Consider the following 26,514-nt stretch of genomic DNA (forward strand, 5'->3'; position numbering starts at 1 on the left):
CATCAGTGATATTGGTCTGTAATTTTCTTGTTTGTAGTATCTCTGTCTGGTTTTGATATCAGGGTGATGGTGACCCCGTAGAATGAGTTTGGGAGTGTTCCTTCCTCTGCAATTTTTTGGAAGAGTTTGAGAAGGATGGGTGTTAGCTTTTCTCTAAATGTTTGATAGAATCCAACTGTGAAGCCATCTGATCCTAGGCTTTTGTTTATTGGAAGATTATTAATCACAGTTTCAATTTCATTACTTGTGATTGGTCTGTTCATATTTTCTATTTCTTTCCGGTTCAGTCTTGGAAGGTTATACCTTTCTAAGAATTTGTCCGTTTCTTCTAACTCTATTGGCATAGAGTTGCTTGTAGTCGTCTCTTATGATGCTTTGCATTTCTGCATTGTCCGTCATGACTTCTTCTTTTTCATTTCTAATTTTATTGATTTGAGTCCTCTCCCTCTTTTTCTTGATGAGTCTGGCTAAAGGTTTATCAATTCTGTTTATCTTCTCAAAGTAGCAGCTTTTAGTTTTATTGATCTTTGCTACTGTTTTCTTTGTTTCTATTTTATTTATTTCTCTTCTGATATTTATGATTTCTTTCCTTCTGCTAAATCTGGGTTTTGTTGGTTCTTCTTTCTCTGGTTCCTTTACGTGTAAGGTTAGATTGTTTATTTGAGATATTTCTTGTTTTTTGAGGTAGGATTGTATTGCTGTAAACTTCCCTCTTAGAAGTATTTTTGCTGCATCCCATAGGTTTTGGATCATCGTGTTTTCATTGTCATTTGTCTCTAGGTATTTTTTGATTTCTCTTTGATTTCTTCAGTGATCTCCTCGTTATTTAGTAACGTATTGTTTAGCCTCCATGTGTTTGTGTTTTTTATGGCTTTTTCCCTGTAATTGATTTCTAATCTCATAGCATTGTGGTCAGAAAAGATGCTTGATATGATTTCAATTTTCTTAAATTTACCGAGGCTTGATTTGTGACCCAAGATGTGCTCTGTCCTGGAGAATGTTCTGTGTGCACTTGAGAAGAAAGTTTAATCTGCTGTTTGTGGGTGGAATGTCCTATAAATATCAATTAAATCTATCTGGTCTATTGTCTCATTGAAAGCTTCTGTTTCCTTATTAATTTTCTGTCTGGATGATCTGTCCATTGGTGTAAATGAGGTGTTAAAATCCCCCACTCTTATTGTGTTACTGTCAATTTCCTCTTTTATAGCTGTTAGCATTTGCCTTATGTATTGAGGCGCTCCTATGTTGGGTGCATATATATTTATAATTGTTATACCTTCTTCTTGGATTGATCCCTTGATCATTATGTGGTGTCCTTCCTAGTCTCTTGTAACATTCTTTATTTTAAGGCCTATTTTATCTGATGAATATCACTATTCCAGCTTTCTTTTGATTTCAATTTGCATGGAATATCTTTTTCCGTCTCCTCACTTTTAGTCTGTATTTGTCCCTAGGTCTTAAGTGGGTCTCTTGTAGACAACATATAGATGGGTCTTATTTTTGTATCCATTCAGCAAGCCTGTGTCTTTTGGTTGGAGCATTTAATCCATTCATGTTTAAGGTAATTATCGATATGTTTGTTCCTATGACCATTTTCTTAATTGTTTTGGGTTTGTTTTTGTAGGTCTTTTTCTTGTCTTGTGTTTCCCATTTAGAGAAGTTCCTTTAGCATTTGTTGTAGAGCTGGTTTGGTGGTGCCGAATTCTCTCAGCTTTTGTTTGTCTGTAAAGCTTTTGATTTCTCCATCGAATCTGAATGAGATCCTTGCCAGTTACAGTAATCTTGATTGTAGGTTCTTCCCTTTCATCACTTTAAGTATATCATGCCACTCCCTTCTGGCTTTTAGAGTTTCTCCTGAGAAATCAGCTGTTAACCTTATGGGAGTTCCCTTGTATGTTATTTGTCATTTTTCCCTTGCTGCTTTCAATAATTTTTCTTTGTCTTTAATTTTTGCTAATTTGATTACTGTGTGTCTCGGCATGTTTCTCCTTGGGTTTATCCTTTATGGGACTCTCTGCACTTCCTGGACTTGGGTGGCTATTTCCTTTCCCATGTTAGGGAAGTTTTCGACTATAATCTCTTCAAATATTTTCTCGGGTCCTTTGCCTCTCTCTTCTCTTTCTGGGACCCCTATAATGTGAATGTTGTTACATTTAATGTTGTTCCAGAGGTCTCTTTGGCTGTCTTCATTTCTTTTCATTCTTTTTTCTTTATTCTGTTCTGCAGCCGTGAATTCCACCATTCTGTCTTCCAGGTCACTTATCTGTTCTTCTGCCTCAGTTATTCTGCTATTGATTCCTTCTAGTGTATTTTTCATTTCAGTTATTGTATTGTTCATTTCTGTTTGTGTATTCTTTAATTCTTTTAGGTGTTTGTTCTTTAATTCTTAGGTCTTTGTTAAACATTTCTTGAATCTTCTCGATCTTTGCCTCCATTCTTTTTCCGAGATCCTGGATCATCTTCAGTATCATTATTCTGAATTCTTTTTCTGGAAGGTTGCCTATCTCCACTTCATTTAGTTGTTTTTCTGGGGTTTTATCTTGTTTCTTCATCTGGTATATAGTCCTCTGCCTTTTCATTTTGTCTATCTTTCTGTGAATATGGTTTTTGTTCCACAGGCTGCAGGATTGTAGTTCTTCTTGCTTCTGCTGTCTGCCTTCTGGTCAACTTATTTAACTTTAATAATACTCCATAAGATGGGTAATATTGTTACCTCATTTCTATAAATGAGGAAAAAATCATTGTAGATGGAACATGGATAAGCATTTTAAAATTATAATAAAATTCTTAGCTGAGATGTATTTTAATGTCTATTAAAAAATAGTTGTCTACATACAGAGGTAATAAAAGTTTCCATTAAGGGCTTCCCTGGTAGCACAGTGGTTAAGAATCCACCTGCCAATGCAGGGGACACAGGTTCAAACCTAGGTTTGGGAAGATCCCACATGCCACAGAGCAACTAAGCCCGTGTGCCACAACTACTGAGCCCAGTCGTCACAACTACTGAAGCCCATGCACCTAGAGCCTGTGCTCCACAACAAGAGAAGCCACCTCAATGAGAAGCCAGTGCACTGCAGCGAAGTGTAGCCCCCATTCGCCTCAACTAGAGAAAGCCAGAGTGCAGCAACAAAGACCCAACACAGCCAAAAATAAATAAAAATAAATAATAATAAAATAAAATAAAAAACTGAATACTAAATAATAAGAAAAATTTAAAAATAAAATATATATGTATATACATATATGTATATATGTATATACACATGCATATGTACCTAATTGAAAAGTGAGTCAATGTTTTTAGATGATATGTAGTTGTGGCAAAAATCATGGAAGTGGTACTAAAATATTGTAGTTGGAAATGATGGTTTAATGGAATAAACTGAGGTCCTAGAGAAGATTAATTTAAACATTTCGCAAATAAGTGGTGTCATTTGTAATATTATAACTAGGATCTAAAATTCATAAGATATTTCTAAGATATTTGTTTTTCTTTTCCTTTTTTTGTCTCCCTTTCCTTCCTCCCTCCCTCCCTTCCTACTTTTCTTCCTTTCTTTCCTCCTCTTTTCTTCATTCTTTCTTTCATGCACTCTATCATTTTTCCTTCTTTCCTGAGTGTTCACATTAGATATTATTCCACAAGAGATTCAATCAAGTTAAGAATTTGAGGAGATGGAGTTCTTTCGTAGCTAATTTATGGTCACTGTTTTTACTTAATCTTCTACATTAATTTAATTATGGAGGTTTAATCATAATCACCCATCCACAGGTCACATGACCACACAATAGCTACGGTAACTGCATAGTTATTTAAATTTCTCATTTAGTATTTGAATTAGTCACAATACTGTAGTTATGAAAAAGGAGACCCTAACAAAAATAAATGAATCATAAAGTTTTTCATATATATACAGATGAATAAAGAACATTAAAAATAAAAACTTTGAGAGGGAAAATAGCAGCCTGTTCACTGGAGAACATTTTAAATAGCTCTCTCTGTACTCCACTGATGAAACTCTAAAATATAAGTGTGAGGAGAATAACAATACTGTGCTCTTTGGCGGCAATTATAAAAAGTGTCCCCAGGCATTCTGTCTAATAAAGTGAGCTACCTATTCTTTATGCATGCCCTGTTTTTTCTCTCTTCCATTTGAAGTAACAAGTTTCTCTTAACAGGATGCATTTTTCAATATCTGCCAGTCCTCCTCTGCAAACACTGCATCTGCCCATATATTTATTCTCTGCAATCGACTCAACAATATTTTTTGCCCAGCCCATCTCACAGTAAGTCCTGTGTGATCTGCTCAGGACTGTTGAATCTAATCATAACTGCCTCTACACAGAAAGTCTGTAAGAAAGAGAAGTCTTTTTCTCAGGGTGTACAATCAATATAGAAAGCTAATATGAAACATTGAGGAGCCCCAAACTGCTTTAAAAATCAATAATGGTGGGGTTTTGTTGGATCTGTACTATGAAGATAATTGCCTCTACTTTTTACTTGGCTTCCTCATGAAGAACAAGGCAATAATCCTCCAAGGAATAGTGGGAAACTCTGTTTTTCTTTTATATTCAATAAATGTAACCATTGATTTTATTCTCATGCACAACCCATGGTCAGGCAGTGTCAAGAATATCAAAAAAATCAATTCGGAGTGGAGCTAGGTAAGCAAATACAGTAAGGGAGTTCTCAAAATCCCCATCAGGCCACAAGTTTCTGGTAAACATTTGATTCACTTCTGAAACCTGAAGCTTAGAAGCTTCTCTTTGGGATTTGGAGTCACTGGTATGTGTTAGAGAACCTGACAAAGTCGTGCACATTTCATAAAGCGCACACACTTGACAGAGCTATTCCCATTTATGCTGTATGCCCTCTCTAATTATTTTCATTTCTACAATGGTAAGCAACAAAAGCATCTTAGATAATTGTCTTCCTAGAAGTGATCTGCAGGGAAAAAATGGCTTAACACAGGGCAGTAACAATAATGTTGGTATTTTTATTTTAAAACTATTATGTATAGTATTAGATATATACACACATACACACACATATACATACATATTACATATGACAGGACAAAGTGAATAAATAGTCACGTTAATACATGAAGAATCAATGTTTTCAATGAAGAGGAAGGAAACAAAGTATAAAATCAAAGAAGTTGAATAAAAGCCCTGCAATTCTAAATTTGAGTTAGAAATATCAATATGAACTCATGATGTATTTTATCCTCCTCTGGGACACAGAATTTACAAGTTGATATGTCAGAAGGCAAGGACGCTATCAGCGACTATTGAGGTCATGTTGAAAGAACTCAGGCGTCAATTTAAAGGGTCTGCCACTGGCCAAAGATAAGACAAACAAGATCAAAAATAACAATAGCTGCAGTGGACTGAAACAGACATACCTGTTATAACCTGTGACTTCATAATGATAAACACACAAAAAATAACAAAATGGCAAACCTCAGTGGTCATATTTGGGGGGTTCTAGAGAAACAACTTGTTGTTTTGAAAACTGCTAAATAAAAGGAAACGATCAAGCATTTATCCTGCCTTCACTGTACTAACTTGACCTCCAGATTACCATTTGGTGAGGGAAAATTCTTTAGAGAATAATCTAGTTAATAAATAAGGAAAGAGTGATAGAATATTGTCATTATGTAAACTCTAAATAAGTTTAGGCAAAGATTATCAGTGGCTGCTAAAACTTTACTATTTGGGCTGAATTGTGTTCCCCTAAATTCATATGTCGAAATCCTAACCTTTAGTACCTCAGAATGTGACCTTATTTGAGATAGGGTCTGTATGGAAATAATCAAATTAATGTGAGATCATTAGGGTAAACCCTAATCCAATATGACTGGTGGCCTTATGAAAAAGGGACACACAGATACACCTGGAAGGAAGGTGACGCAGGGAGAAATCGGTCATCTATATGCCAAGGAGAGGGGCCTGGAATAGATCCTTCCTTCACAGCCCTTGATAGGAACCAACCTTGCTGACTCTAAAACTGTGAGACAATAAATTTCTGTTAAGTCACCGATTTTGTTACAGCAGCCCTAGCAAACAAATACTGTTACATAAAAATTAATGGAATTATTATAATGGATAGGTCAGGTTGTCAACGCCTAAATCAGCACATCAATGTTCACATCACAAAAACAGAGACAGACAGGCATTCTGGGTCTCTAGATAAAAGTACATAATACAACTGGTTTATGAAGCACACTCAAAAAACAGCACAACAAAATAACTCAAATCTGTTTAAGTCTCAAATATGGGGCATAAAAGAACACGTTTACAACAAATGAATGTAATCACAAAAAATAGCATGGTTTCCTAAGAAAAAAAATTTCTAGGGAGAAAATAAAGGAACAGGAAACATTTAGAGTAAAAGAAATTTTAGATAAATTTACCAGCCAAATGCAATGTGTGTACCTGTTTGGACCTGCTTTTAAAAAGTTAATAATAAATTATGAGACAGGAAAAATTACTTTAGCTCTCCTAGTGTTGGTATCTGTCAAATTAGCATAATAATAGTACAAAGTTCATAGTGTTGTGGTAACGATTAAATATGACAATATAGGTAGATCACTTAGCATAGTGCTTGGTGTATAGTATAATTTCAGTTATTTATATACTTGGGTATTGGTTGAATTCCTGATACAATTGCTATCAATATTAGTTAGAATGATGTGATAGGTACATCTTAGTCTGTATCTGCTTACGGTGTGTGTACACAATCCCACATACACACTCTGCGACACACCTATGGAGTCCCAATGTGAGCCAGTACTGAGCTGGAAGCCTTTTCCTTACACCACCCATTCCATTCCCCATTCTCATGTAGCCCTGCGAAACCAACTGGCCCTGCCCTCACCTTTGGTAAGAGATGCAGGAAAATAACATTGTGAAAGTTTGAAAGAATAGCCAAGGCAAGGGTTAGGAGAGGAAGGCAAAAGGAAGAATAGTTAAAGGAGGTTAAATATGCCACTAAATGTCTTCACAGAATTAGGTTGTTCCATGCCTGACATTTTTAAGGAAAGATAAACACAGTCTTTCAGCACCCACAGGGATAAGCCTCAGAGACAATCATTGTTTTCAGCCAGCTGGATCATGTTTGGACAAGAGGCAGAACACATCTGGTCATTAATAGTGATAATGGATCTCTGGTTAAAAGCCATCATTTAGATATACGAAATGTTGCAGCTGACAACTGTCATGAGTCAGGTGACTGCATCTTACAAATTTTCATTTCAATTTTTCAAACATTTATTTGTTTTGAGAAAGGGGATACAAAGGTGAAAGAAATACAGTTCATATTTTCAACAAATACACAATCTTGTTTGCATCACAGGAAAATAACTCCAAGACACAGAAAGATAAAACATCTTAAGAGAGTTACAAGTCTCATGGGCCTTTAGGAGATTAAAATGAAGTAAGGTATCAAATGAGAATGAGTTTTTATCTGGTTGGAAATATTGTAAAAGTCCTCATGGAGAAAGTGGGATTTGAGAGAGGCTTTTAAGAAAAGAAGAGAGATGGGAGAAAGTGGTGAAGTGGGGAAACTGTCAGGGGATAGAGAAGGGGGGGAATTTTAGCAGGGCTGGAGGGTTGCCAGATGAAATACAGGATGTCCAGTTAAATGTGAATTTCAGATAACAACTAATCGTTTTTTAGTATAAATATGATCTTGGCAAATTTGGGACATATTTGAATTTGAAATGCCCTAGATTTGTTTAGAGAAATAAGTAAATGGTTTTATAAAAGTTTAGGCTTCCTGGAGGAAGGAAATGTTTGAAAGACATTTTGGTCATATGCAGAGGGTCTCAGATTCCATACAGGAGAAGGAAAACTTAATTTTATGGGGACTGTAGAGACATTGTTAGGTTTTTGTATGTGTGTGTATATGTGATTGATATGATGCATTATAGGAAAAATACTATGACAGTGCTGAGAACAAGTAAAATTAAGATAAGAAGCTGGCCAGGAAGTGACCAATAGTGGTGATGTTAATTGAGGTGACGGAAGTGGCTTGGGAATGGAGATGGTCGAGATAGAGTGGAGTAGAAGCAACAGATTGCATCTTGGGACAAAAGAGATATACAGTCAAAGATGCCTACAAGTTTATGCTTACTGACTGGGAGGACGATGACTTTTGTTAGCAGCTGTGCAAGGAGGAAGAGCTGGTTTTAGGAAAAACAGATAATATGAAATAGGGGTTATGTCAGGAATAACTGGCAGGGCAAGCATCCACATACAGATGCTCAGTAAATAATTCCAAATATTTTTCTGAGCTCAGTGATTTCATATTCTAGATATTTGATCTGTTAAATTCAATGAGTTGTTCAAAATTCAAGGAACCCCTCTAGTTCACAATTAGAGGCAACAGAAGAAACAGTGATAGAACAGCAAAAAGACAGAAGAACAAGAATAATGAAAAACTTGTGCTGAATCTTGGAAATCCTGCAGTCAGGGTCAATCATCACTCTTAAATCATTCAGAGAGGGACTTCCCTGGTGGTGCAGTGGCTAAGAATACGCCTGCCATGCAGTGGTTAGGAGTCCGCCTGCCAATGCAGGGGACTTGGGTTTGATCCCTGGTCTGGAAAGATCCCACATGCCGTGGAGCAGCTAAGCCCGTGTGCCACAACTACTGAGCCTGTGTTCTAGAGCCCACGAGCCACAACTACTGAGCTCGTGAGCCACAACTACTGAAGCCCATGTGCCTAGAGCCCGTGCTCCACAACAAGAGAAGCCACCGCAATGAGAAGCCTGTGCACCGCAACAAAGAATAGCCCCTGCTCGCCACAACTAGAGAAAGCCCGTGTGCAACAATGAAGACCCAGCACAGCCAAAAATAAAATTAATTAATTAATTTTTAAAAAATCGTTCAGAGAAGTCAAGACTATAAACAGAACCAGCAATGGCTCTGGTAAATTTTGATAAATCTGTTTTAGGAAAGGAGCATGGCTGGGAGCCATGTTTTTGGAGCCTAAGGAGTAAATGGGTGGTGAGGAAGTAGAGGAAACCAAAGCTATTTGAGGAGTGGTGCTTGAAGAGAAAATCAAAGAGAAGGAGCCAGCAGAGGAAAGATTGAAGATTTAATTAAAAAGAGGAGCAAATTCTGAAGGGCGTCCAGCAATAAGATAAATGTGTATATGGCGAGATTAGCCTTAGAAAGAAGAGAAAATCTTCCTCAGAGTTAAATGTAAGGAAGGGAGGAAAGACAGAAGAATTTTAAGGATTTGAACTGTGACATTGAGGGAGTTGATATTTAGTCTCCACTTTTGAGTAAGAAAGGAAGTGACATTATATGCCTTGAGAGGAGCAGGGTGGAGGGCTCGTGGACCATGGATGTAAGTCCCATCTCCTGCCACATCTTACAGCACATCTCAGACATCCATCCTTTATTTAGATCCCTGGCAAAGTGGAATAGGAAGTAATCATGATTGCAGGGTTATTCCTTGGTGTGACACATTTTGTCGCAGCAAGGGAAATCTGAGAGTAAGAAGCACAATGGAATGTAGTTTCTTCTATGTACTGAATGCCTGTTGCACAGTAGCTTGGCTCTTCTAGAAGCACCAGACCCCCATCAGACATCACTCTGTCATTTTAGAGTGTTTACACAACTGTGTGCCATCTCTGGGGTATAAAATATGATTTGATATAGTTCACAAAAATAGCAAACAGCTAACTCTATTCTTGTGCCTTTATATAAACTAGGTTATAGCATCTCATATTGAGTTTGAATATAGCAAAATTTGATTCAATTTACTGATATGGTCTTATGATTATGGAGTCCCCAGTTAAAGAGGCTTTCAGGTGCGTTCAGAAAATCCCATTGACCCCATAATTGTTAAAAACAACCCATTAATGCATGGTATCATTTCATGATGACTATATCTGGACTTATGGATGAGGCAGGAAGTTTCATTCTCCTGATTCCTTGTCTACAATAAGTACAGCCATAAATATGTCAACACCTATGTTATACTATAAGGATTTTCTAGTGCCTGTGTTTAGGAAGTGATATATGGCGGTTATTCCTGAAAAGGCAATTACAAAGAAAAAAGTGCCAATTGCGCTTTCTAAGCCTAGAAAATGTTATATCAGAGGAATGAATATGAACAAGCCATAATATAGGATCATAGAAGCACTGAAATTTAGATTTGACAGAGAATTTAGGGATGATTTTGTCTAATTCCTTTCTCTTTAAGGCTGAGTTATCGAAAGCCAAGAGAGAGGAAATAGCTTACTGAAGGGCACAAACTAGTCAGGCTACATGTTTCTTTGACTCAAAGTCCCAGGTGCTTCCACTCTGTCACAATGACAAATTTCTACAAGGTTTCTGGAGAATTATTCCCAGGGCCAGAATAGTGGGTGTATTGTACATACTGGCACTCAGTGAATGTTTTCTTAATTGGACAGCTGTATCTCTGTTCTGGTCACTGACACACCTGGGAGTTAGAGAACCACCCTCAGCACACAGCTTTTCCAGTACCTAGTAATGCAATATCAGGCACAACAACTTTACAAAAATATAACAACTTAGAATTTACATGTATTAACATATTCATTATTTCACTAGAACTTCCTTAGTACATTGTTGCACATGATAAAACTAAGGGTCAGTAAATTTATATAACTTATTTAAGGTCAAGCAATCAGAAAATGGTATAGAGTTTGAGCCCAACTTTGGTCCTCTGACTCCAGTTATCATACCAGTTATACCTCATGGTTTCTCCGGGATATTTATAACCACTAGGGAAAAGAAAACCAAATCTGTGAGGGAAGAGATAGAGAGGAATATGGGAAGGAGGGGAGAGATATCAGACTGGTGTGAGGCTCTTATGAAGACAGCCAATGCCAGAAACAGATCAGAGTCCAATAATAGATGAAGCATTTGTGTTTTTCTTGGAGAGATCTGTTGGCGGGATCCTAGCTACAAAGGCCTGGGTTGGCTCCAAAAAGGAGAAAGCAATGCTATGCAGCTTGGAAGAAGGTATTGACTTTAAATGCATCTGAAAGACAGTGGGGTGAGAAAAGCACAGGTATGGGAATCAGGAAACCTGGAATTTAGTCCTAATTCTATCATTTGTTGTGCCCTTAGATCAGGCCCCTCCCCTTTTTATGCCTTAGTTTTCTCATTTTAAAATGAGGTATATTCAAATTCATCGTTCTCGGATATTTTTCTTCCTTTGCAGCGTTGCCATTGCTAGAGACTGCCAATAATTTAGAAAATGCCTGAAGTGAGACTCTATAAACTGAGAATGCAACCCACATTCTTGCTTGCAAAAAATTGAGTTGTCTTTTTTTTTTAACAAAACAACTTTTTATACACTTTTGAGTAATCACATAGAGTGAATATACCTGTAGTTGATCAGCCTGCTAAGTTGGGTCACAGAATTATTCTCTTAGAAAACTTTAGAAGGATAATTCATCACTTTATACCTTAGTTATATGTGATAGAAGCTACATAGGTAATAGAAAAATTACAACTGATTTCCATTGTATGAACCATCACTAATGACCACCACTGCCCTTGGATGAGTAGATTTCATCTGTAGTAATATCAATACACTCAAGGGACTTGTTAGTTTATTTCACCATTTTTCTGAGAAGATTTTAGGTCAGAGATTTTTAACTAGAGTTGATAGCTCCTGGGGTACTGAAAGAGTGGGAAAATTCCAAAGATCATTTTGCCAGCAACAACTGAAGCTATTTTACTGTGCAAATGAAGACCAAAGCTATCAACTAAATAGCCAACCATTAGGATAAGTTCAAAAGTTATATCACAGGGAGGACCTTCCAGATGGCAGAGGAGTAAGACATGGAGATCACCTTCCTCCCCACACATACATCAAAAATACATCTACACGTGGAACAACTCCTAGAGAACACCTACTAAACGCTGGCAGAAGACCTCAGACTTCCCAAAAGGCAAGAAACTCCCCATGTACCAGGGTAGGGCAAAAGAAAAAAGGAAAAACAGAGACAAAAGAATAGGAATGGGACCTGCACCTCTGGGAGGGAGCTTTGAAGGAGGAAAAGTTTCCACACATTAGGAAGCCCCTTCACTGGTGGAGATGGGGGGTAGCAGAAGGGGGAAGCTTCGGAGCCACGGAGGAGAGCGCAGCATCAGGGGTGCAGAGGGCAAAGTGGAGAGATTCCCGCACAGAGGATCGGTGCCGACCAGCACTCACCAGCCTGAGAGGCTTGTCTGCTCACCACCAGGGTGGGTGGGGGATGGGAGCTGAAGCTCGAGACTCAGAAGTCAGATCCCAGGGAGAGGACTGGGGTTGGATGCATGAACACAGCCTGAAGGGGGCTAGTGCACCACAGCTAGTCGGGAGGGAGTCTGGGAAAAAGTCTGGAACTGCCTAAGAGGCAAGAGACCATTGTTTTGGGGTGCACGAGGAGAGGGGATGCAGAGCGCCGCCTAAACAAGCTCCAGAGACGGGCGCGAGCAACGGCTATCAACATGGACACCAGAGACGGACATGAAATGCTAAGGCTGCTACTGCAGCCACCAAGAAGCCTGTGTGCAAGCACATGTCACTATCCACACCTCCCCTCCTGGGAGCCTGTGCAGCCCACCACTGCCAGGGTCCCGTGATCCAGGGACAACGTCCCCGGGAGAACACATGGTATGCCTCAGGCTGCTGCAATGTCACGCTGGTCTCTACCCCGCAGGCTTGCCCTGCATTCCGTACCCATCCATCCCTCCCAGACTGAGTGAACCAGAGCCCCTTAATCAGCCACTCCTTTAACCCCCTCCTGGCTGGGCGAAGAACAGATGCCAGAGGGTGACCTACATGCAGAGGCAGGGCCAAATCCAAAGTTGGACCCCAGGAGCTGTGCGAACAAAGAAGAGAAAGGGAAATTTCTCCATGCAGCCTCAGGAGCAGCGGATTAAATCTCCACAATCAACTTGATGTACCCTGCATCTGTGGAATACCTGAATAGACAATGAATCATTCTAAAACTGAGGCTGTGGACTTTAGGAGCAACTGTAGACTTGGGGTTTGCTGTATGTGACTGACCAGTTTCTGATTTTCATGTTTATCTTAGTTCAGTTTTTAGTGCTTGTTATCATTGGTGGATTTGTTTATTGGTTTCATTGCTCACTTCTATTTTTTTATTACTTTAAAATTTTTTTTAAACTTTTTATTCTAATGATGTTATTTTATTTTATATTATTTTATTTTTCTTTCTTTCTTTCTTTTTTTCTCCCTTTTCTTCTGAGCCGTGTGGCTGACAGGGTCTTGGTGCCCCAGCTGGCTGTCAGGCCTGAACCTCTGGGGTGGGAGAGCCGAGTTCAGGACATTGGACCACCAGAGACCTCCCGGCCCCACGTAATATCAATTGGCAAGAGCTCTCCCAGGGATCTCTGTCTCAATGCTAAGACCCAGGTCCACTCAACAACCAGCAAGCTTCAGTGCTGGACACCCCAGGCCAAACAATTAGCAAGACAGGAACACAACCCCACCCTTTAGCAGAGAGGCTGCCTAAAATCATAATGTTCACAGATACCCCAAAACACACCACCGGACACGGTCCTTCCCACCAGAAAGACAAGATCCAGTCACACCCACCAGAACACAGGCACCAGTCCCCTCCACCAGGAAGCCTACACAGTCCACTGAACCAACCTTACCCCCTGGGGGAAAACACCATAAACAACGGGAACTATGAACCTGCAGCTTGCGAAAAAGGAGACCACAAACACAGTAAGTTAAGCAAAATGAGAAGACAGAGAAATATGCAGCAGATGATCCAAAATCTTGGAAATAGAATGGAGAAAATAGAAGAAACATTTAATAAGGACCTAGAAGAACTAAAGAGCAAACAAACAATGATGAAAAACACAATAAATGAAATAAAAAATTCTCTAGAAGGAAACAGTAGCAGAATACCTGAGGCAGAAGAATGGATAAGTGACCTAGAAGATATAATAGTGGAAATAACTACCACAGAGCAGAATAAAGAAAAAAGAATGAAAAGAATTGAGGACAGTCTCAGAGACCTCTGGGACAATATTAAATGCACCAACATTCGAATTATAGGGTTTCCAGAAGAAGAAGAGAAAAAGAAAGGGTCTGAGAAAATATTTGAAGAGATTTTAGTCGAAAACATCCTTAACATGGGAAAGGAAATAGTCAGTCAAGTCCAGGAAGAGCAGAGAGTTCCAAACAGGGTAAATCCAAAGAGAAACACACCAAGACACATATTAATAAAACTATCAAAAATTAAACACACAGAAAAAATATTAAAAGCAGCAAGGGAAAAGCAACAAATAACATACAAGGGAATCCCCATAAGGTTAACAGGTGAGTTTTCAGCAGAAACTCTGCAAGCCAGAAGGGAGTGGCAGGACATCTTTAAAGTGATGAAAGGGAAAAACCTACAACCAGGATTACTCTACCCAGCAAGTATCTCATTCAGATTTGACAGAGAAATTAAAAGCTTTATAGACAAGCAAAAGGTAAGAGAATTCAGCACCACCAAACCAACGTTACAACAAATGCTAAAGAAACTTCTCTAGGCAGGAAACACAAGAGAAGGAAAACACCTACAAAAGCAAACCCAAAACAATTAAGAAAATGGTAATAGAAACATACATATTGATAATTACATTAAATGTGAATGGATTAAATGCTCCAACCAAAAGACATAGACTGGCTGAATGAATATAAAAACAAGACCTGTATATATGCTGTCTACAAGAGACCCACTTAAGACCTAGGGACACATACAGACTGAAAGTGAGGAGAGGGAAAGAGATATTGCATGCAATTGGAATTCAAAAGAAAGCTGGAGTAGCAATTCTCATATCAGATAAAATAGACTTTAAAATAAAGACTATTACAAGAGACAATGTAGGACACTACATAATGATCAAGGGATCAATCCAAGAAGAAGATATAACAATTGTAAATATTTATGCACCCAACATAGCAGCACCTCAATACATAAGGCAAATGCTAACAACCATAAAGGGGAAATCGACAGTAACACAATAATAGTAGGGGACTTTAACACCTTAATTTCACCAATGAACAGATCAACCAAAATGAAAATAAATAAGGAAACAAGCTTTAAATGACACATTAAACAAGATGGACTTAATTTATATTTATAGGACCTTCCATCCAAAAACAACAGAATACACTTTCTTCTCAAGTGCTCATGGAACATACCCCAGCAGGATAGACCATATCTTGGGTCACAAATCAAGCCTTGGTAAATTTAAGAAAATTGTAATCATATCAAGTATCTTTTTCAAAACGCAACATTATGAGGCTAGATATCAATTACGGGAAAAAAACTGCAAAAAATACAAACACATGGAGGCAAAACAATACACTACTAAATAACTAAGAGATCACTGAAGAAATCAAAGAGGAAATCAAAAATTACCTAGAAACAAAGGACAATGAAAACACGACAACCCAAAACCTATGGGATGCAGCAAAACAGTTCTAAGAGGGAAGTTTAGAGCAATACAATCCTACCACAAGAAACAAGAAACATCTCAAATAAACAACCTATCCTTACACTAAAGCAATTAGACAAAGAAGAACAAGAAACCCCAAAGTTAGCAGAAGGAAAGAAATCATAAAGATCAGATCAGAAATAAGTGAAAAAAAGAATGAAGGAAACAATAGTAAAGCTCAATAAAACTAAAAGCTGGTTCTTAGAGAAGATAAACAAAATTGATAAACCGTTAGCCAGGCTCATCAAAAAAAAAAAAAAAAGAGAAGACTCAAATCAACAGAATTAGAAATGAAAAAGGAGAAGTAACAAGTGACACTGCAGAAATACAAAGGATCGTGAGAGATGACTACAAGCAACTATATGTCAATAAAATGGACAACCTGGAAGAAATGGACAAATTCTTAGAAAAGCACAGCCTTCCGAGACTGAACCAGGAAGAAATAGAAAATATAAACAGACCAATCACAAGCACTGAAATTGAGACTGTGATTAAAAATCTTCCAACAAACAAAAGCCCGGGACCAGATGGCTTCACAGGCAAATTCTATCAAACATTTAGAGAAGAGGTAACACCTATTATTCTCAAACTCTTTCAAAATATAGCAGAGGGAGGAACACTCCCAAACTCATTCTACGAGGCCACCATCACCCTGATACCAAAACCAGACAAAGACATCACAAAAAAAGAAAACTACAGGCCAATATCACTGATGAACATACATGCAAAAATCCTCAACAGAATACTAGCAAACATAATCCAACAGCACATTAAAAGGATCATTCACCACCATCAATTGGTGTTTATCCCAGGATTGCAAGGATTCTTCAATATATGAAATCAATCAATGTGATACACCATATTAACAAACTGAAGGATAAAAAACATATGATAATCTCAATAGATGCAGAAAAGGCTTTTGACAAAATTCAACACCCATTTATGACAAAAACCCCCCAGAAAGTAGGCATAGTGTGAACTTACATCAACATAATAAAGGCCATATATGACAAACCCACAGCCAACATCGTTATCAATGATGAGGTTGAGTTGATGAAAAACTGAAACCATTTCCACTAAGATCAGGAACAAGACAAGGTTGCCCACTCTCACCACTATTATTCAACATAGTTTTGGAAGTTTTAGCCACAGCAATAAGAGAAGAAAAAGTAATAAAAGGAATCCAAATCGGAAAAGAAGTAAACTGTCACTGTTTGCAGATGACATGATACTATGCATAGAGAATCCTATAGATGCTACCAGAAAACTACAAGAGCTAATCAATGAATTGGTAAAGTAGCAGGATACAAAATTAATGCACAGAAATCTCTTGCATTCCTATACACTAATGATGAAAAATCTGAAAGAGAAATTAAGAAAACACTCCCATTTACCATTGCAACAAAAAGAATAAAATACTTAGGAATAAACCTACCTACAGAGACAAAAGGCCTGTATGCAGAAAACTATAAGACACTGATGAAAGAATTTAAAGATGATACAGACAGATGGAGAGATATACCATGTTCTTGGATTGGAAGAATCAACATTGTGAAAATGACTATAGTACCCAAAGCAATCTACAGATTCAATGAAATCCCTATCAAACTACCAAGGGCATTTTTCACAGAAGTAGAACAAAAAATTTCACAATTTGTATGGAAACACAAAAGACCCCAAATAACAAAAGCAATCTTGAGAAAGAAAAACGGAGCTGGATGAATGAGGCTCCATGACTTCAGACTATACTACAAAACTACAGTAATGAAGACAGTATGGTACTGGCACAAAAACAGAAATATAGACCAATGGAACAGGAAAGAAAGCCCAGAGATAAACCCACACACATATGGTCACCTTATCTTTGATAAAGGGGGCAAGAATATACAATGGAGAAAAGACAGCCTCTTCAGTAAGTGGTGTTGGGAAAACTGGGCAGCTACTTGTAAAAGAATAAAATTAAAACACTCCCTAACACCATACACAAAAATAAACTCAAAATGGATGAAAGACCTAAATATAAGGCCAGACACTATAAAACTCTTAGAGGAAAACATAGGCAGGACACTCTATGACATAAATCACAGCAAATCCTTTTTGACACATCTCCTAGAGAAATGGAAATAAAAACAAAAATAAAAATGTGGGACCTAATGAAACTTAAAAGCTTTGGCACAACAAAGGAAACCATAAACAAGATGAAAAGTCAGCCCTCAGAATGGGAGAAAATATTTGCAAACGAAGCAAGTGACAGATTAATCTCCAAAATATACAAGCAGCTCGTGCAGCTCAATATCAAAAAAACAAACAACCCAATCCAAAAATGGGCAGAAGACCTAAATAAACAATTCTCCAAAGAGGATATATAGATTGCCAAAAAACACATGAAAGAATGCTCAACATCACTAATCAGTAGAGAAATGCAAATCAAAACTACAATGAGGTATCACCTCACACCAGTCAGAATGGCCATCATCAAAACATCTACAAAGAATAAATGCTGGAGAAGGTGTGGAGAAAGGGAACCCTCTTGCACTGTTGGTGGGAATGTAAATTGATACAACCACTATGGAAAACAGTATGGAGGTTCCTTAAAAAACTAAAAATAGAACTACCATACGACCCAGCAATCCCACTACTGGGTATATACCTTGAGAAAACCATAATTCAAAAAGAGTCATGTACCACAGTGTTCACTGCAGCTCTATTTACAATAGCCAGGACATGGAAGCAACCTAAGTGTCCATCGACAGATGAATGGATAAAGAAAATATGGCACATATATACAATGGAATATTACTCAGCCAGAAAAAGAAACAAAGTTGAGTTATTTGTAGTGAGGTGAATGGACCTTGAGTCTGTCATACAGAGTGAAGTAAGTCAGAAAGAGGAAAACAAATACTGTATGCTAACACATATATATGTAATCTAAAAAAAAAAAAAAAAAAAAAGTTTCTGAAGAACCTAGGGGCAGGACAGGAATAAAGACGCAGACGTAGAGAATGGATTTGAACACATGCGGAGGGGGAAGGGTAAGCTGGGACGAAGTGAGAGAGTGGCATGTACATATATACACTACCAAATGTAGAATAGATAGCTAGTGGGTAGCTTCTGCCTAGCACAGGGAGATCAGCTCGGTGCTTTGTGACCACCTAGAGGGTGGGATAGGGAGGGTGGGAGGGAGACGCAAGAGGGAGGGTATATGGGGAAATACGTATGCATATAGCTGATTCATTTTGTTTTATCCAGATAACTAAGGCAACAATGTTAAGCAATTATACTCCATTAAAGATGTTAAAAAAAAAAGTTTTATCACAGATACATTCCTTTCACTTGCATTTTGTTTTCGGATATTGGACACACATTAATTGTAGACTGTTGGCCCTTAACTACAGTTTTAGCTTGGCATTGATGCCATATAAAAGGATTTTAGGGTGCTTATGAATACTCTAAAATAATAGGAAAATTTCATCAGCTTCTCAAAGGGATCACAAAGATTAACAAAGGTTAAAGAACCACCACTCTTCGCATCCTACAATAACATGTTACAATTCAGATGTTTCTTTGGTAAAACTGGTAGCTGATTTGAACTGTAGCCTAAAAGTTTTAATCAATCCTTTACTACCTGTTGGTTCGTAACAGACCTCTATAAGTGTATAATACCTCTTTTATACTTGATTCTTTAAAAAAATAAATGAAACAAAACACACTGTGGTGCAAAACATTGTTGATAGAAATTAAAGGTAACATAAACAAATAAAGATATATTCATGGTTAGAAAACCTGATAATTTTAAATTGTCAATTCTCCCCAAACTGATCTATAGATTCAATGCACTCAATTATAAGCCCAGCAGACTTTTTTGGGTAGAAATCAACAAGTTGATCCTAAAAGTTATAGGGTGATGCAAAGAACCTAGAATTTCCAAAGCAATTTTAGACAGTCAGTATAAAGTTGAAGGACTTACATTATGTGACTTCATAACTTAACAAATAGCTATGGTAATTAAATAGTGTGATACTGTCTAAGGATGGACAAAAAGAACAGTGGAACAAAATAAATCCTAGAAATAGACCCCCAATTATTCAGTCAAAGGTACCAACACTATCTGAAGGGAAAAGCAAAGTCTTTTCAATAAATGGTACTAGAATAACTGTATAGCCATATGGAAAAAAATGAACCTCAATCCCTACCTTATAAGAAACACAAAAATTAATTTAATGTGGATCACATACATGAAAATAAAAATGAAAACATAAGAGATTTAAGGGAATAAAATCACTTTGCATCTTCTAAAAGTCACCACAAAATATTTTCCTATTTCTTCAAAATGTTGTTTCTCAATTCCATTTCATAATTAAGTAGCTATCCAGAATACCTAGAACACATTGTAATTGAGTCTGCGTGGACCGAAGATAATCAAACAATTGGCTAAAAAAAATTATGTAACTTCTAGAATAAGCTGGATGTGAAATCTGTCTAACAAAAACACATATTCTTATTACTATGTTTATTATTTGAGGGTCACGGCAAAAAAATTCACTTTCCTTTGATGGACAAAGTTGTCTAGATTTAGCTCGAATTGTTCTAAAGAGATTTTCTGAACTTTAATATAATATTATTATAAAGATTAAAGAGCCTATATATTCACCTACTTGCCTTTCTCCCCCTCTGTCCATTTCCAAGAGTAAAAATTAAACAACAACATGAACAACAACAGTAAAACATGCAACACAAAGCTGTTTACCGGAGTCCGTAGAGAACTGTTCCATCAGGATGCAGTCGGATCATTCGATTTTTCACTGTAACCCCATGCACAAATGATTTCTTGTCATTCAGAAAGTAGGTGTCTGGTACCCAGAGTTGGTCAGCTACCCTGTTGTCTAGCGTGAGGTTTAGTGGGATTCCAGAATAAGAAAGCCTTTTGTCTTTCCAAGACTGCTGGAAATACATGGTGAGTGTATAATCCTGCAAAAAAAAGGAAACCGAAAATACTGTCATCACCATCATCATCATCATCATCATCATCATCATCATCATTATCATCATCTAAAAGCCTTTTTGGTAAGAATGTGATAGCATGTGGTACTGTGGATACCTAGAGACTCACCATTCTGTGGTCACAAAGCACCGAGCTGATCTCCTTGTGCTAGGTTGACTCACCAACCTCCTCTACAAGGTTACATTTGAATATATTGAAATTTGCACCTCTAAGTATAGGGCAACCGATAGGTTAGAAGTACTAGTGCAATAATTGAATGCATGCAGAAGCATTTGCACCAATATAGAGTAAATCCATTTAATTGAATTTTAAGGTTTGACGTTAAGGTAATGATATCATGGGGAAGGCTGTAAAGCGAACTTGTACCTATAGACTCATGTTCACAAAAATCTACCTCTGGATATTGTATTTATAGTACTGCTTGATTCGGGAATTGGTTTGAGTTCAGAGACAGGTTTGTACTCGAGTTTGTTTCCCCATCTCCTGTAAAAGGTTGCACTAAGGATGTACCTTTGCACTTCTCTTTCTGCCCAGGTTTCCCCTGGCAGTGAGAGACAGGAAGATTTGGGCTCAATAAATGTGTCAAGCTCACAGGAGAGGAATGGTGAAGATTATCTTAGAGCTTTAGTTGTCTGTTTTTAAAGAACTCTATTAATACAAAGTGTAATTGTCCATTAAAAGAATAAGAGGTAGCAGTAAAATCATAAAGACTTACGATGCAGTCCCAATATCATAAAAACAGAAGGTTCACTTTTTCTTTTAAAGGATATTTATCCGTCAATAGCTTTAGCTGTATGCTTTAGCAACAATTAAGAAAACATGTCATAACTCCTGCACAACTCTGTGTACTGCCATTGTTATATATACCACTGTTTGGGAAGCATTGGCTCCGATCATGTCTTACATCTGGGCAAACTGCACTTCATCTAGATACCTATATGGATATTTATGCACTTCTGAAATATCTTAAATGATAAGACAATATTTGTTCTGGATAATGAGTTCCAATGTCCTTTAACCACTATATTCAAGAATGCTTACACTGTTTACTCAGAAATAATCTTGCAATAATTCAAAGCCATTCTTTCTTGTTCAATGACAAGGACATTTGCTCTTTGCTACTAATCATACAATATCCTTTTTATAGGTCTGAAACCTCCTTCTACCTTACCTTCATTTAACAGAAAAAGAGAACCCACAGGATTATACACAATTCTCTTCTCAATTGCTAACATCTGCATTTGCATCCTCTTCAAGCTCTTAACATCATATCTTTTTGGAGGACAATGAATTGAACAGATTCTGGGCCTTAGATTCTAAAACACCTCCATTCCAAAATCTACCACATGTAGAGCTATGTAACCATGAGCAACTAACTTAACCCCTTATATGTCAGATGTCTCATTTCTAAAATAAAAATAATAGCATTTTACTTGCTTATTGAAAGCATTACTTGAGAGAATTATGGTGCAAGTACTTTAGAAACTAACAAGCTAAACAAATATATTATCTTCAAAAATTGTTTGTTGTTATTTAAAGATGAATATCATACTTCCAGATTATTTGGAGTGTACGTATTCATTTTCATAAGCATTTCCACTTTTAAAGAGATGTTTATAAAAGAACCTGTAGGAAGAAGGACCCTGGTAACCATGAAAGTAAGCAATTGTCTGTCTTGTAAGTCTTGTTGTTGGGGTCTTGTTTGTAAATCAGACAATGTAAGAAAATGAATGACTAACTCAGCACAATCAGCAATGGGTTACATGTTCCACTACTCACGCTGAATACACATTAGCCTCCAGCTCTCGTGAGCGCTACAGAGGATTTCCTCACAATGAGACCATGAGGCAAAATCCTTACTCCACATTCTCCCAACAAAGAAAGTTTTAATGTGTGATGAGGAAAAACTTATTATAAAATACAAATGATTATAATGACAAATAATACTCTAATAGCTAATGTTATAATTAAAATATGTTTGTGGTAAGTAAATAATGGAGAGTGGAAGGAGAAAATAATGTAAACATGAGTGACCTCTGCATAGATTAAGTGTGTGTGTGTGTGTGTGTGTGTGTGTGTGTGTGTGTGTGTAGACTTTTTCCCCTTCCCTTTCTGGAAACCATTTTGTTTCCTGTAAAGAGCGAACTATACACAAGTAGTGAGATCTTTGCTCTATACAGCTCACTCTATTTTCAGTAAATATTGACTAAACATCACACCATGTTTCTCAGTTAAAACAGTAACTTACCCTGTTTGCAATAAGAAGTCATTCAGTGGAAATTTATGGATGCTAGTATTTTACATTGGGAAGTGGGTGATGTGGAATAAGTATCTTTCAGGACTTTTCTTCTTATTCATTTCTAGGGTTGTTATCTTAATCTGGGACCTGATTCTATGATAAATGGAAATATGGACTCATGAGTTTGATAACCTTAAAAAAACTTTTCTGAAGCTAATGATAATTGTGATGATAATGATGCAAAATGTGGAAAGACCTAAAACAGAGCAATATATCCTTACTATGTATATTTTACCACATGCATGACAATAATTTCCTTCTAGAAAGTGCTCTGTGCTCTGTGGTTTTCACAACCTTGTGAGATAGACAAATTCTCCCTGAGAGAATTTATGATCTATATCTCTGGGAAACTACTTACTGAATTTTAAATGAATTATTTTTTCTATCTGCACCTTAAATATTAATAGTCACATCTGCATATAATAAAGCCTATGGTATCATTTTGGTGTATTCTATTCTTAGATGGAAAAGAAAAGCTTAAAATTACTGTATTTTGCTCTCTGTTACAACAGATTTTCTATTAATCCTTCATTAGTCTAAAGTGCAAGCACTCCAGGGAAGATGGAAAGTTTTTGGAAAGAAATAAAAGGTATAAATACTTTGGCCAAGAATGCTGAAATCATTTTTCTTCAAGGTGTGTTAAGTGTTCAACCAGCTTTCTCAAGTGTGCAATCTACTCCTTGAGAGAAAGTGTGACATACTTAGAAACTATGGGCCATAGGGGACTCGACACTGAGGCAAATTAATGGGATTAACTGGTATGAGATTGCTAATGAAATTCGTCAGGCTAACTCAAGCATGAGAGAATTTGATTCATTGAGGAAAAGCAGGTTAGACGATACCAAATTAGTAGCGCACAATTAAACTCCAAAAACCATACTTTTTAAATCTAAAAATGTTTTAAAAAATAAAAATATTTCTAATAACTCAAAGCAATTCTTTGGAGAATAAAGGAAACATTATTTTTATTTATTTTTTTACTTATTTTTATTAAAGTATACTTGATTTACAGTATTATATTAGTTTCAAGTGTACAACATAGTGATTCAAAATTTTTATAGATTATACTCCATTTAAAGTTATTACAAAATATTGGCTATATTCCCTATGTTGTATAGTGTATCCTTGTAGCTTACTTATTTTATACATAGTAGTTTGTAACTCTTAATCCCCTCCCCCTAACTTTCCCCTCCCCCTTTCTCCCTCCCAGCTTGTAACCACTAGCTTATTCTTTATATCTGTGAGTCTGTTTCTGTTTTGTTATATTCATTCATTTGTTTTACTTTTTAGATTCCACATATAAGTGATAGCATACACTTAGCATTCCAAGATATGGTATCAACTTAAATGTCCATCAACAGATGAATGGATAATGATGTGGTGTGTGTGTATATATATATATATATATATATATATATATATATATATATATGCAATGGAATATTACTCAGCCATAAAAAGAATGGAATTTTGCCATTTGTAACATGGATGGACCTGGAGGGTACTATGCTTAGTGAAATAAGTCAGATAGAGAAAGGTAACATTCTTTTCAGATCAGCAGTTTTAAAATCTGGGTGATTTTGTCTCCCAGAGGACATTTAACAATGTCTGGAGACATTTTTGGTTGTTACAACTGGGAGTACCATGTGTGCAACTAACATCACAGAGAAGAACAAACCTGACTCCATATTGGATCTATTCTTTTAGTTTTAACCTTTGTGCTCTGTTGCCTGTCTTAACATGCTACCTCTGCACCTTTGTAAAAGAATGTTTCCTATAGCTTGGAATATACATAATAGCCCTTTCTTCATGTTCTGCCTCCCAGGCTTGACCTTTAAAGGTTTAACACTTTTCCGTTCATATAGAGGTAAAAAGTTGGATTGTAACTCGAGTAAGATGGTTCTTTGGGACACTAGTCCGCCATCTTCTCAGTTTTCTGTCTTTCTGAATGAAGTAGCTACTCCTTGCCCCAACACCTCATCTCTCAATTTATTGGCCTGTCGTGTGGTGAGCAGTAAGAGCTTGGACTTGGTAACACTAGCATCTGTGGGTAAAGGCCAGGGATGCTCCCCAACCTAATATACTGAACAGTGCATCCCCTACAACAAAGAATTATCTGGCTCCAAATGTCAGTAATGTCAAGGTTATGAAACCCTTCCTTAAATGAAAATATCTTCCTTTTTAGTATCAGTCAAATATTTCAAAATCCTTTATCATCAACAACATGTCTACTTGAACTTTTATATATCCCTCAAAACTTTGTGTAAGGGATGTCAGCATTAGATGGTTTACAATTTGCCACTTCAACATAAGAAATCATTTGATAAAAATCCATTAATTATCTAGCATCAGAGGAGGGAGAAAGAGTTATATGGTTTAGGCAATACACTGAGGTATGCATTTTATCAGAATGAGCTCTAAGAAGACTTCATAGTGGGCTGGAAAAGTGAAGTCTCTTATTAGCTGCCTCCATAGTCAGTACACATCTCAAACTAACTTGATAGTGAAGAGACAAAATATTGCTTTAACATCTAGTAACATTGCATGTGCTCAGAAGGATCATGTGAGCAATCCCTCCTTTTCAAACTGTTCCCAAGAAAAGGGAGAACTTTCATATATATATATATATATGAAAGAACCAAGGCCCTTGCACACATTTGCATTTTATCTTTCACTGATTTGATTGTACATTATACATCATAAGGAGTCCCAAGCACAAATCCCTGTTCCTTATAAAACATTTATGCCAGTTCATTGAACTCTGAGATCCACTCTTTCCGAAGCTAAGGCTGCTCTCCCCAAAGGCTGATATAGTAGAGCTGTGCATCACTTCTACAGAACCTTCTGTGATGGAAACTGCCATGCCTACAGTCTCTGCTGACTGAGCATGACCATGTTATATATCACACGATTCTGCCCTCCTCACACCTTGGGAATGAAGAGTAGATGTCTAAGTTAAGACCAGCTGGTCCATAGGCAGGTGATAAAACTGTGCCTGGCTCAAAAAGATGAGATGGACCAAGCAAAGTCCTCTCTCTGAAATTTGCTGTTGGATAAAGGATCTGATACAGGAGCTGTGGGACCAAGTGCAAAGGTCATGACATAGAACTAGCACTGCACTGCTATTACGAATTTATAAGAGAGGAGAGACTATGAATAAAAAGAGGAAGCCAGCTTGCAAAAGAAGAAACAAATGGAGAAAGATGCAGAAAATAGCCATAGGAGAAACAGCATCATTAGAGAATGAGTGACCAAGTTCATAAAGACTTTCTGCTTCCTATTTCTAGTTCTCCTGAGTTCTGGACATGTTTAATACTTCAACCTCTTATGAACTCTCTTTGTATTATTACAACAAACTTCACTTTCCTTGTGCTAATTTGATTCCATCTTTATTTCCTTCAACCAAAAAAAGCCATAATAATTATGCTGATTGATGTCCATACCAGAATCTCATTAAGCAATAATTATACATATTAAAAAAAACCCAGAAAACCTCAATCATCTGGCCCATCTCCCTAATTTCAAGAAAGGGAGGTATTATGAAAATCTGAGACTCAGAGATGTTAAATGACTGGAAAAAAGTGGAGGGAGACATATTTGATCTTGTTTATTAACCAAGAGAGCAAGGAGAGAGAAGGAAAACATATTTACTTCTATGGAGAAAATTCCCTGTCAAACACAATGACAATTATCAAGAAAAGTAAGCTGGAAACTA

At 37.1% G+C, this 26,514-nt stretch overlaps 1 protein-coding gene across 3 annotated transcripts in view; it reads right to left on the reverse strand.

Moving 5' to 3' along the window:
• GABRB1 (gamma-aminobutyric acid type A receptor subunit beta1) overlaps positions 1 to 26,514 on the reverse strand; it is a 395,676-nt gene that overhangs the window by 243,763 nt on the left and 125,399 nt on the right. For all 3 annotated transcript variants that reach the window (XM_059924117.1, XM_059924115.1, XM_059924116.1), the window contains exon 4: positions 20,246 to 20,466. In XM_059924117.1, coding sequence (XP_059780100.1) covers positions 20,246 to 20,466 — 221 coding nt within the window. The remainder of the gene's footprint in view (positions 1 to 20,245; positions 20,467 to 26,514) is intronic.

Source organism: Balaenoptera ricei, chromosome 5, assembly GCF_028023285.1.
Source record: "Balaenoptera ricei isolate mBalRic1 chromosome 5, mBalRic1.hap2, whole genome shotgun sequence".
Taxonomy (NCBI): Eukaryota; Metazoa; Chordata; class Mammalia; order Artiodactyla; family Balaenopteridae; genus Balaenoptera; species Balaenoptera ricei.